At 37.4% G+C, this 12,999-nt stretch overlaps 1 protein-coding gene across 1 annotated transcript; it reads left to right on the top strand.

Annotated features, from left to right (window-relative positions):
- Window positions 1–717: 717 nt before the first annotated feature.
- On the top strand, window positions 718–12,073 carry PTGS2 (prostaglandin-endoperoxide synthase 2). Its single transcript, XM_088153721.1, has 10 exons — window positions 718–1,044; window positions 2,644–2,760; window positions 3,262–3,405; window positions 4,313–4,456; window positions 5,072–5,253; window positions 5,970–6,053; window positions 6,270–6,516; window positions 7,290–7,576; window positions 8,447–8,594; window positions 9,106–12,073. Exons 1-10 carry the CDS (start codon window positions 993–995, stop codon window positions 9,507–9,509), a joined length of 1,809 nt encoding a protein of 602 aa, XP_088009847.1. The 5' UTR covers window positions 718–992; the 3' UTR covers window positions 9,510–12,073.
- The last annotated feature ends 926 nt before the right edge of the window (window positions 12,074–12,999 follow it).

Raw genomic sequence — 12,999 nt, 5'->3', positions numbered from 1 at the left:
CGGTGTTAAAAGCACAAATGAAACAAACAGTTCAGAAGAGGTTTTACTGGATTTAAGTGTGGCAGAGCAGTGCGTTTCAAAGTAAGGTATTGCGACCGTTTTAAAAACAGCGCGCTGCTGCCGCGGCTGTAACCGTGCATGAGAAGCGGTAGGAAAGATGGTTCTCAGCAGCCGAGAAAGAAGGGGAGAAAAAGGAAACCAAGCCGTGGGAAAGCCAACCAGCGCTGTCACTTGGCGACAAAGTCATGCTTTGTTACTGGCCACATTAGTTAGGAATTTAAGGGGCGGCTGGGGATGGAGGAGAGGAGTAAATCTAGTTAAGAATGAGGTGAGGCGCCGAGACGGAGAAACGGCTGCCCGGATTATCCCTTGACACTGAACACGAAATCCCTGAAGATAAATAGAGAAGAGGCAACTGTAGAAAAGCCATCAAATTCACCGGAGGGAATATTCTGGTGCTCTCTATGGACGGCCGTGGAGGCTTGCGATTTTGAGCAAAGATTCTGAACACAACAGCCTAGGAGCCCCAACAGGGCGTCGAGGCTTAAGACAAACAACGTCGGCGCCTTTGCTCGGCGCCTTTAGACACTTGACTCTCCTCACGACGAGGGGGAGGCGGGCGGGGGGTGTGTGTGCGTGCGTGCCGCGAGTGCTCCACTCTTGCAACATTTTTCCCGGGGTTTGGCACCGCTCGGAGGGAGGGGGCTACCCGGTGGAAATTACCTGAGAAAAAACCGACCCCAAACATAAGTATTCCCACCCTATTTGCGTATGAAGGGCGGCCCCGGAAAGCCTTCCGGGAAGAAGTTGAGTCACGACCGGAGCATAAAACTCGAAGCTGCTCCGGATCGAACCCAGAGCTCCGCGCAGCTGGATAATTTTCTCGCGAAAAGCGCGGCGGCGGACGAACTTCTCCAGAGTAAAAACTTCAGGAAAAGTTGAGGAAAAGAAATCCGGACGCCGAGTTGGCTCTTTTCTGCCCGAAATTGGACATGATTGTGCCAGCCGTGTTTTTATTTTCTTTCTTGGCTTTCAGTCAAGCAGGTTAGTGTTGCTAATTTTTCGACTTTTTTTTTTGGTTTCTTTCTTTCCCAAACTGTTGGCTTTCTCTTTTGACCTCTACGAAAGCTTTTCAAGGGCATGATTTTTATTTTCACTCCTGATGCGTTTAATTTAATGCAGAAATAAAGGTTGAAGGAGGCTTTAACTTAAACAAAAACCCGGAATGAGGGATTTATAAGGATCCCTTTAAACTAGAGATTAATGCAATTCTTGCAGAGTGTCAGTTTGGGATATGAGCAGGCTGGAAGCATTTCAGTCCTAAAATTTTATGCCTGTCCCCTGTAAGTAAACTTTATTATATTTAGTGGGATTTGCTCATAGGGTTAGGGGTAAAACATGAATTCATGATTTTCATAGAAACAGGACCCAGCCCTAGAGAAAGATACATTTTCTGTTACTTAAGTATCTATCTTACTGACAAGTGAGAAATAGGAGACAAAAAATGTTGAAAATAGAAATCCCATATGTTATATGGTGCAGCAAGGAATAACAAACACAGCTTTTTCCATATTTTATTTCCTGAGCCTTTGGATTTCTATTTTAATATGTTTGGCACAGATATTGGAGTAGGAAAGGGTTGGGGGCTGGCCTCTCATTGCACAGCCAAGCACCAGATGTCAGGAAGGACAAGCGGCAACACATTACAGGTGTGTGCATGGCCTTCTGGGGCACCCCCTTTCTTATTGGGGGACTAAGCTATGATTGTTCCACAGCATTTTGTGGACCTCTAAGTTAGCCTGGCATTCTCTAATGTTGTTGGAGACACTGTCCTTCCCAGTAGTGCTGAAGTTAATTTCAACTGTTTGTCTATTTCACTGCAATGCACAAAGCTCATTGGTAGAGCATAAGCATTTCTCCCAGGATCAATTTTTGGCATCTCAAATATAAGACTGAAAAGTTCCCTAGGCGAAAACCTGGATAGCAGCTACTAGCCCCTTTCTGGAGTCAGTGTGATATAATGGTTAAGGTGTTCTTAAACTGGGGAGAACCAGCTTCAAGTTCACCCTCAGCCATGGCAACTTCCTGGGTGAATCTGAGCAAGTCATGTTCCCTTACCACAACCTGTCTTTGTTGTTGGGGGTAGGGACAAAATTGGAAAAGTAGAAAATTGGAGGAAATGTATACCACCTGGTGCTCCTGAAGGAGAGGCAGAATGTAAATCTAACAAATGCACCATCTTTTTGTCTTGATACAGCTATGGGTGGAGAAGCAAAGCATGTTTAAGTATTTAATAATGTAGTTCATAATAGTTAACTCACAGTCTATGACAGCCTCCTTACCCCCCCCCCCCCCCCCACACACACACACCCACAACTTTTGGGACCTCTTGGTACTTTGGCATTTTTAGAAAGGGCGATGGACCCAAATACAAATTGGTGCTATAGCTAGTTACCCTGTGGCTGTTTGTGCCATTGGATAAGGTTTGTCAATCTCAAAGGTTTAGCAAGAACAAAATGTGATCTAGTGGTATTGAATGGGAATTAACTCCAAGGCTTATATTTTTGCATGATGGAGCTAATTTGATGGAACATTACAGGATTTTAAATCAAATTGTTTCTTATGTCTTTAATTCTATTTTAGCCAATCCTTGCTGTTCAAATCCATGCCAAAACCGAGGTGTATGCATGACAAAAGGTTTTGATCAATATGAATGTGACTGTACGCGGACTGGCTTTTATGGGGAAAACTGCACGACACGTATGTATTTCTGAAAGTATTATTAGTGATATAATGAATTTGTAAGAGAAAGGCTATAAGTTTTTCAGATTAGGTCCAGGCAGGTTTAGGGTAGACTTCTTTTTAAGGGCCTGAAAATAAGATTTCCATCTGTGCAGCCTAGAGTCAGGGATCTATGGTAAGGATGCAGAACATTTGTACTACATTTAAGAGTTAGGGGAGGTAAGGATCAAGGCTGTTTTAATTATGGCCTACAGTTTATGACTTTCATGAATTTGATGATGTTGACAGATCAAAGTGATATTTTTACTATATTTGTGCTTTGATTAGTAAATAAACTTTTTTAAAAAGTCATGCTGAAAGCAGCATCTATTTTCAAGTAGTCTGCAAAAGAAATATTAATGTATTAAGAAGTGTATTAAGAGATGCTGACGTAGACAATATTGAACTAGATCGTGCAATCATCTGACTTGATAAAAGGCAGTTTCCTAAAAAAATTCTGTTTCTATACTTTTTATGCAGCGGAATTTTATACTTGGCTCAGACTTAAGCTAAAGCCTGCTCCAGACACGGTACACTATATACTCACACACTTCAAAGGCATCTGGGATATAATCAACAACATTCCATTCCTCCACAATGCCATAATGAGATACATTCTAATGTGTAAGTCTTCCAACTCTTTCGTTGCTTGTACAGGCTAATCTTGTTTTCTTATACTTGAAAATCAGTCTTATTGAGTTCAGTGAGTTCCTTAATCTTGAGCTTCTTGCCCTTAAGTAAGGAAGATTGTAGCCTAAATCATAGCTGTAGATATTTCAGCCCTCTAGAGAACTGTATGTATTGATTAAAATAGCTAATAAAAAGTTAACATGGTATTTGACAAAGCTACAGTAAATTGAAGTTCTGTTGTTTTACATACCTTTGGCAAATTGGTTGTCTTTAAAGAAAATGGCAAAATAAAACTACTCCTAAGACTCTGTTTACAAGTTAGGCCAGGAGAAAGTCCAAAAAATAAAGAATATTTAAACTGGCAGTGTTTACAGACTAAGTGCTTGAACTGATTCTGAATCAGTACATCTAGATAAAGTCTATTGGCATACTATGTGGCTAGTACAGAGTATCCCGTTCACTGGTTTAAAAAACTTCTGGGAGAGATTTCTACAAACCCACACAAAATTATCTGCAGTAGAGTAGATAAGATATGTACAGCCTCTGAGTATTACCAAGAAATATACTGCGGGTAGAAGAATGCTTAGTGGTTGCTAATTGCTTTTCCTTTGTTTTTGTATTTTTTTTCTGGAATTAAGACCACTATTAATAATTTCTGAAACTTATTTAGGGTCCTCTATATAAAGTTGTAAGATAAAATACTATTATATCTAATTTACTGACAGTAAAGCTGAGGCTAAAAAAATGCATTATTTAAACTTAGGGAACTGAGAGAGAGGGAATCGAAATTTAATTCTTGTTATTGGGACATACTTTTTAAAAGTTATGTTTGAGATAATATAGAGATGCTAGTTACAGGTTGTTTAGCATTAATACAATTTTGTCTCATCTCCTTTTTTAGCCAGATCCCACTTAATTGAAAGCCCACCAACATATAATGGCCGCTATGGTTACAAAAGCTGGGAAGCCTATTCTAATCTTTCCTACTATACTCGAACTGTTCCACCAGTGGACCATGACTGCCCCACTCCAATGGGTGTGAAAGGTAAGAAGGAAAGCAAATCAGTGCATAAGGACTGGAGGAAAGATACGTCAGCTCATAAATGGAGCAGAGTTGTGCCCAAATAGCCAAAGCTGTAAAGTTGTAACGGGGTTTAGGAAATTACAGGGGAAGACAACAGACTCTTGTCAACAGTTACCTTGTCCTCATTGTGTGGACAGAATAGAGCAACAAGCAGTCATGAAACATGAACAGTGAATGCCCAGATGGGACTTAAATATTAGAAAATGCTATAAAAGAAAATGTCAGATATTGAGTGTTTGTTATACCAGATTTTTTTCCCTGTGAAATATTATGCCAAACTTGTCAAAGAAATGGGGCATGGGTGACTCTATATCTGCAGTGTTATCATGGCCACCAAATTGGTCACTATTTGAAACTAAGACTAGAAACTAAGACAAGCACTCTATTATGCTGGGGTACATAGATTACATAGATCAGTTCTAACCTGCAAAGGAGCACCAATATTTTGTTCTACATCACTGTTGTATTTCCTTCTTATTGAAATTTTATTTCAGTAAAAAGTTGGTATGTTTGAAAATGCAGTTGATTTCCTTTGTCTACAAATGCCAGAAAATAAATGTTTGCTTTATATTTCAGGCAAGAAGGAGCTTCCAGATTCAAAAGTAATTGTAGAAAAATTTTTGCTAAGGAGAAAATTCATTCCTGATCCTCAAGGCACGAATGTCATGTTCACCTTCTTTGCCCAGCATTTCACTCACCAATACTTCAAGACAGATACTCAGAAAGGACCAGCCTTCACAAAAGGTCTTGGACATGGGGTAAGACTGAAGAACTATGACTTGGCTTGATAAGTTGTAACAAGCAAAATTTTGTTAAGTGCTGTGTTGAGAATGACTATCTTGAAGTACTTGAAGGAACAGCATAAATATAGCGATATGCACACTTCATAGCTAGTCTCTCGGAAATAATCTGCTCTCATGTTTCATCACCTAATCAGTTCCTCAAAGAATTGAGCTGTTTCATATCATCCATTCAGATTAGCTGTGCTACAAATACTATTCTTGCATCTGTGTTTTTTTTTAAATCCAAAAGAAACTGGCTTTGTCAGCAGCTTTTAAGAGCGAAGAATGTCTTTATGAAAACCATTCACTTTGCTGTTTAGAACAGCAGAGAATATAACTTTTAGAAGTATAGTTGAGTATCTGAAATGTTGAATCCAGCCAAAGTTAATACTTTCAGTTTTCAGAATGCTTGATTGGATTGTGCTCAGATGCTTCATATGATAATGGGCTATTGACATTCCACTGATTTAAGGGAATTTGTTCTTCTTGTTCCCTCTGCTGCTGCCCCCCTTCCCCATATTGTATTGTATAATACTCTAGAACATTATAGGAATTATCTCTGGATGGCATTCGCTATGTTTATAGATGTTCTCTCTGTCTTTTTATTATTATTATTATTTTTGTTTGTTATTTTTTTTTTATGTTCTCTCTGTCTTGAGGGCTGAAACTAAATTTTTTTGTTCTATGAACAGGTTGATCTTAGTCACATCTATGGAGAGACTTTGGACAGGCAGATGAAACTAAGACTTCTTAAGGACGGAAAGCTAAAATTTCAGGTGGGTTGAGTTTCTTTGAGAAATTCCTTCAGTTCTACTTGATGAGTGCTGCCCCATAAAGAAAGGACCAATTCATCTAATGAATTTGGAAATCTCAAACTCACTAACTTTTCCATCAGCTTACTGTTTGAAGTGACATTGAGTAGGACAGAATTTTGTTTTAATAAACTCATTTATGAAAATGCAATTTTCATTTACTTTTATTTTTAATTACAGATGATTGGTGGAGAAATGTATCCACCTACTGTGAAAGAAACTCAGGCAGAAATGATCTATCCACCCCACATCCCTGATCACCTGAAATTTTCTGTAGGACAGGAAGTCTTTGGCTTGGTTCCAGGGCTGATGATGTATGCCACATTGTGGCTTCGGGAACACAATCGAGTCTGTGACATTCTTAAGGGAGAACACCCAGAATGGGATGATGAACAACTATTTCAGACCACCAGACTGATCTTGATAGGTAATTTAACAAATAATACATATACACCATCTTGTGAAATCCAAAAAATAGTATTATTCAGAAATCTAAAGTGGAAGATCGGTCAGCATCTACAGGCTATAGTGCTTAAGTAGAAGTTCATTATATGCAGCCAATGTCTGTCTAATACTGAACTGTAAAAGAGTTCTTGGACAAAAAGGTTGGGTAGACTTTGAGGGTGATCTCAAGTATGCCATCAAAAAATGAATGGGGGCAGGGGAAGAAACATAAATATATCCCACCCCCTCAAAATAGAGAGTGTCTGGAATAGCTATAGAATGCTCAAAGAGTCCAAATAGTCTTCTCTTTCTGTCAGTCAACAGAGAATAATAAGCTTTGGAGCTTCATGGGAAAGGAGATAGTGAGATACAGTTGCAGAAAAGAATATGGGAAGGAGCCTGTCTTCATTATTATAATGCATGAGATTTCAGATATAAATGCCACCCATGACAATTAATTTGCATTGCCTCTCTGAACATCATTTGCTGAAGGAAAATGCTGATAGATAGTCTATGCACTTGTGATCTGTATCTGAATTTCACAGAGTCATTCTCTAATAACTGAGGAATACAATGCTAGTCAAGATAGATAATTCCTTACCCTGGTTGAGATTATTTGCTTATTATTTGGCTTAATTTGCAGCATAGAATTCTGCCAGTCACAGAACAAGTGATTTTGGAATAGTGGGATTAAATATTTGGTGCTGTTGAGGAATCTGAACTGCAATGCTGATTTTATTGTATATTTTCTTAAAGGAGAAACCATCAAGATTGTGATTGAAGACTATGTGCAACATTTAAGCGGATACCATTTCAAACTGAAGTTTGATCCAGAACTTCTCTTCAACCAGCAATTTCAATATCAGAACAGAATAGCAGCAGAGTTCAACACCCTTTACCATTGGCATCCTCTTCTTCCTGATACCTTTCAAATCCATAACCAAGAATACACTTACCCACAGTTCATGTATAACAATTCCATTATGTTAGAACATGGTCTTTCTCACATGGTACAGTCTTTCTCCAAGCAAAGGGCTGGAAGGGTAAGGCTCTTTTCTCCTATTTTTTCCACCTTGATCAAGATTGCACTTCATTTAGCTGGAGGCAGCAGAAATTCATTCATACATACATACATACATACATACATACATCTATACCTCCCAACTTCCATAACAGCATAGCTGTCCTTTGGTAAATCACTACCATATCTGAAAATGTTTTAAGAACAGAAAAAGAATAGTCTTATTGATACTCGGGTCTGATACTGCCTGTAATTTTTGTGATAGCTATATGATTTGATCTTCTTATGCTACATATTGACAAATGTGAATGGCGTTTGCATGTAGTATATGCAGCTGAGTTTAGCCAATATTCATATGATTCCAAAGGATGCTATTCCATTGTTTCATGTTAGGTATATGTCTCTGATGATAGAAAAGTAGTTTTTATACTGAGGAGGATATTCTAAGCTTCTGCTTCAGAGCACATGACAAAATATTCCTTTTTGTTCATCCCTCCACATATAAAACTAGATATCAGCAAAAAGTGTTCTAGCTATCCTTTTTTTTAATAAACCAAATCTGAGTAAGTCTGTAATCCAAACTCATTTCTCTGTGAAAACTAGACCTTGATAGCTTACAGAGATAATGTAAATATGTGACAAGTAGCCAAACTAATTTAATACAGAAAAATAGGCAATCTTTTTCTGTTTTGCTAGTCAGAAGTGATATGGGGAATCCATGCCAATGGTATACTAAACTATATTATCTTTCCTGTTTTGTACTTGTTTTTCTTTGGGATCAAGATATCAATAAGCATAACAACCTTTAAATGAATAACACTGCTCTATCTGACCTAACATAATTCAGTAATATAATTCTTCATATTATTATTTAATTTTTTTTTGCAAACAGGTAGCTGGGGGTAGGAATGTTCCTGCTGTAGTGCAGAATGTAGCTAAAGCTTCTATTGATCAAACCCGGCAGATGAGATACCGATCCTTGAATGAATACCGAAAGTACTTTCTGCTGAAACCTTTTACATCATTTGAAGAACTTACTGGTAAGATTTACTTGCAAGCAAGCAAGTGTGTATATCTCAGAGGTAGAAGTTGTGCCCCCAGTCCGGTTCTTAGCATCTCCAGTTAAGGCAAGGGTACACAACCTAAAAAGCTTCACCGCAAATTGCCACTGAATTGTAACTTTTAATCAAGGGGGAAAACTGTTAAATGCACAGAGAGTTGTATTAGCCACATTAATTTTAATAATGAAATACAATCTCTGCAATACTTTAAGGCAAATTGTGACCCTGAGCTAGGAAAAATTGCACCGCCCTTGTTTTAAGGGATTGAAAACAGCAGGTCCATTGATTTGGGTTAGACTATGTTCTGTGCTGGCTCACCAAGATTAAAATGCAATGTTCAAGCAATATATCAACACATAATTTATCATTTAAAACAAAAAGTAAAAGTAAGCTAGCTAATGATTTCTACTTTCAAAAGAAATCTGTACGGTAGTCACAGATGAAGAAAGTAGAGTTTCCTTTGTTCTAAAGATAGTTGTCCTTATTACAGGTGAAAAAGAAATGGCTGCAGAACTTGAAGAGCTCTATGGAGATATTGAAGCTATGGAACTGTACCCTGCTCTTCTTGTTGAAAAGCCACGTCCTGGAGCCATCTTTGGTGAGACCATGATTGAACTTGGGGCTCCCTTCTCCTTGAAAGGTCTTATGGGAAATGCCATCTGCTCGCCTGAATACTGGAAGCCAAGTACTTTTGGGGGTAGAGTGGGCTTTGACATTGTGAATACAGCCTCCCTCCAAAGACTCATCTGCAATAATGTGAAGGGCTGTCCCCTCACAGCCTTCCATGTCATCAGCTCTGAAACAGTGGCAACAAATAATGTCAGCACCTCCAGCAGGTCGATAGATGAAATCAATCCTGCCGTACTACTCAAAGAACGGTCAGCCGAATTGTAGAAAGAATCACTCTTTGTGTATTTATTTATTAATTTATTTATATAACCATATTTATTTATACTTCAAACAAAACCACCACGGAGCTCTGTATATTTTCCTGTGCCCTGGCATCTAGTTCAGGGTGTCTGACTTGAAGGTAGTTCTGCTTAGATTTGCAGGACAAGATCTCTTCATTCTTCATTATGTCTTCGGTACCAGAACAGGATATTCCAAAATGGATCAAGGGTGTTAGATTTGCTACTTTAAACACAAACAAAAACCTTGAATGTTCTTTTTTTTTGTTTTTCAACTTGGCATCATGTTGTTAAAGCAGGTTAAGTGTTATTATTTCAGCATTGTAAAAGTATTTAAAATAACTCAAGGAAGGGCCTTACCAAATGAATGAGGAAGAAAAAGAAGAGTAGGAAGTTAGCCAAGGTTATGCATTTTTCCAATATTATTGAGCAAAAAATTAGGATGTAAAATGTCTAAATTGTGCTCTGTGTTAAGTGGTATAAAATCAGGAGGTGGAAAATGAATTTTCACAAGCAATTTTATATGAGAAACCATAAGGTTTTGCAAACTGACAAGTTTTTGCAACCTGATTTCATTTCCTGAGTAGTCTCATCTCAATTAAGCACATGTATTACCCTCTATCCTTAAAGAAAAGGCTTTACTTTTTGATTCAGTTCCCATACATTTCCTTATTAAATGAATAGTAACAAGTAATTCCCCCCAAAATATGATTTGTTTTTCAGTGTTTTCAATTTTAGCTCTCATTCGCCTGAAAAAGTGAAAAATGTGCATGCAGTTTTCTAATGATCAAACCATGGCTTGGCACAGTATACATGCTCTTAACTGAAACAAATATTTAGGAAATACATTTAGGAAGTCGTAATTTGAAGAAAAGCAGATTGGAAAGCTTTCAAATGATGAAAATTTTTCAATACCTGCAGTTACTGCATTGCCTCATGTATCTTTCATCTGTACCCTTTTTTATTTGCAGAAGCTGTAAGAAAATTATACAATACAACTAAAACCCAGTTTTACATTCAGCAGTTTATTAGTTGTCCAATAATCAGACATTAAGTCATTTTTCTCCTCAATTTGCCATAAGGTTTCCATAGAGTAACTGGTAAATAACTTTTTATTTTCCTATATCACTTGTATGGTGGGGATTATCCTGTCTCCCGTAGGGAAGAAATGTGGGTTCTGGATATAATTAAGGCCCAAACACTCTTGCTGAATTTCAACATGATTTTGACATCTAGAGTCTCTCTTTTAGCACTGCACTTTATGCAAAGAAGGCCAGTTCATCATTAACACCTTAACACTACATTTTGTCTAATATTATTGGAAGTGTTCAGATAGATTGTAGATTCTGTAGTTGACTTATAACTTGAAAAATGCTGTTCTCCTGTATTATGTTTGTTAAATGTTAAATATTTTGTATGTCTGAAAAGACATGTGAAATCTAATAGGGTCTGACAGAAACATACTACTTGCTAAGAATTTTACTTTTTGGGGAAGAAAAAGGACCCTAATTAGTCCCTAGCTTTGGTGGTATGTGTAAAGATTCTTTTTGCAAGATGAACAATTAAAGGGAAAAATATTGCTGGCTAGAAAAAGAAATCTCAGGATAGCCAAATAGTACAGTTAGGGTGCTCTCAATAAAGTCTTGTTGCTGTTAGTCTTCTTGCATCACTGGAACTTGTAGAGGAGAATCTCTAGCAGATTATGTCTAAATACCTGAATTTTTGCCGGGACAACACTGTCTTATTCAAATTGGTCTCCTGTATATCTTAAGTTTCCCATTGCTATGATTTTTTTCAGTTGCCTTTTCTTCAGCAATAGGGTACTCTGCCCTTTCTTGTACTGAATGTTTAATTTTAATATTTTTCCCGTAGTCCTTCGTCTTGGTCAGTGTTGCCTTTTGACTCTGTACATTTTGTACAGTACTTGTATTATATAAATACTGTGTAATAATAACTGGTAATATATTGTAAAATGTTATGCTACAGAATCGTGTTTTTTCTGCATTTTGTTCAGTGTATTTATCAAGCAGATCAGTTTGCTCTTATAATAAGTTTCCATTTCTTGAACATGGGGGGAGAAAAACCAAGAAAACTAGTATTTATCTCAGCAAGCTGGTCTTGGTTGGGTGTTCAGATTATACTGCTTATGTGCAAAATGAAAGCCATGTTTGCTGAGGTCTCAACTCAGAGAAAATTTGATACATTTTTGTATATGATCAAGTTTGCTGGATTTGAAGTGTGTGTTTATTAAATATTTTTATTTAATTAAATATTATTTAATTAATATTTTATTAATTCTTCAACCAGAAAAATTCCCAGAACACTTTATAAAACAGCATATAAAAAAGTCCCTGCCTGCAACCTTACACTTTAAAGAAATGCCATACAGGAAATAGACTTTTTCTGAATTGTGGCCTCTTAAATATGTAAATGAAAATGAATGTATAATTTATTGATGTAATTATTTAAATTATGCTAAAATGTAATTTTAATTATATTTTTTACAGTCATGGTGTGCACAAATAGAATGTCAAAAATAAATTTAAATAATATGCATTTTGGGTTTGTTGCTTTTTTAAAACAAGGTATCACGTTGCATTTCAAAACTTATTATTACACTCACTTAGGAATGGACTGGGAGCCACTCGCTTTGGGAAAGGTATCAAACTTAATGATGAATAAGTTAATCCATGAATGCTACTCAGAAGCTCTGAATGCTTTGTGAGTTAGAGATGACTAATTCTAAGTATTCGATGGACATGAAGGACCCACCTCAGCTTAGCATCTTGCGAATTCAATTGCATGGGGGAAGAAAGGTGTTTCCTTCATGTTTCTTTTGTCATTGGTGAGGGGTACTTAGTCCACCAATTGAAAATAGGATTTAAAACACCATTTTCTATTAGTCTGTATTCCCCATTAAAAGCGATGCCCGTGATAAAGGAGAGTAATTATGACAGCTGTCCAATGCTTCGGATTTCAATTCCCAGCCTTTGCAAGGGATCGTGGGGCAGTTTCAGAGGACAGCCGTGTGATCTCCAAAATGATGCAGCTGATTGAAAGAATTGTAGAGGCTCCCACAAAGTATTGTTTTTGGAACCCATCCAAAGCTCTGCGAAGCTGGAGACAAAATACCCAGTGCTTAAAAGGATTTTTGAGAGAGCTGGAGAAAGATGGGATTTCTTCCAGGTTGCACTTTTGTTTAGATTTGCATATCAGAATTTCAAAATGAAACTTTTGCACAAATGAAAGCAATGGGGAAACCCTGTCCCACAATTCACAGCTGAATGGGAAGGGACAGCCATACAAAAAAAAAAGTTTGTGGTCTTACAGCTTGGGAATGACTGAAAGTTCCCATGGCAAGAAAAGGCAAAATAATTGAATTGATAAAGAAGAAAGTGGACTGATTCATAGTAATCCTCATGAGGTTTGTTTAGCTTTAGATAGTGACCAAGTAACTGTGGTTTGTAGATCACAGC

The sequence above is a fragment of the Python bivittatus genome, unplaced genomic scaffold, assembly GCF_059951505.1.
Source record: "Python bivittatus isolate LINGU-HERP-01145 unplaced genomic scaffold, Pbiv_v1 ctg000700_np1212, whole genome shotgun sequence".
NCBI classification, from domain to species: Eukaryota; Metazoa; Chordata; class Lepidosauria; order Squamata; family Pythonidae; genus Python; species Python bivittatus.
This window is presented reverse-complemented; position numbering and strand designations above follow the sequence as displayed.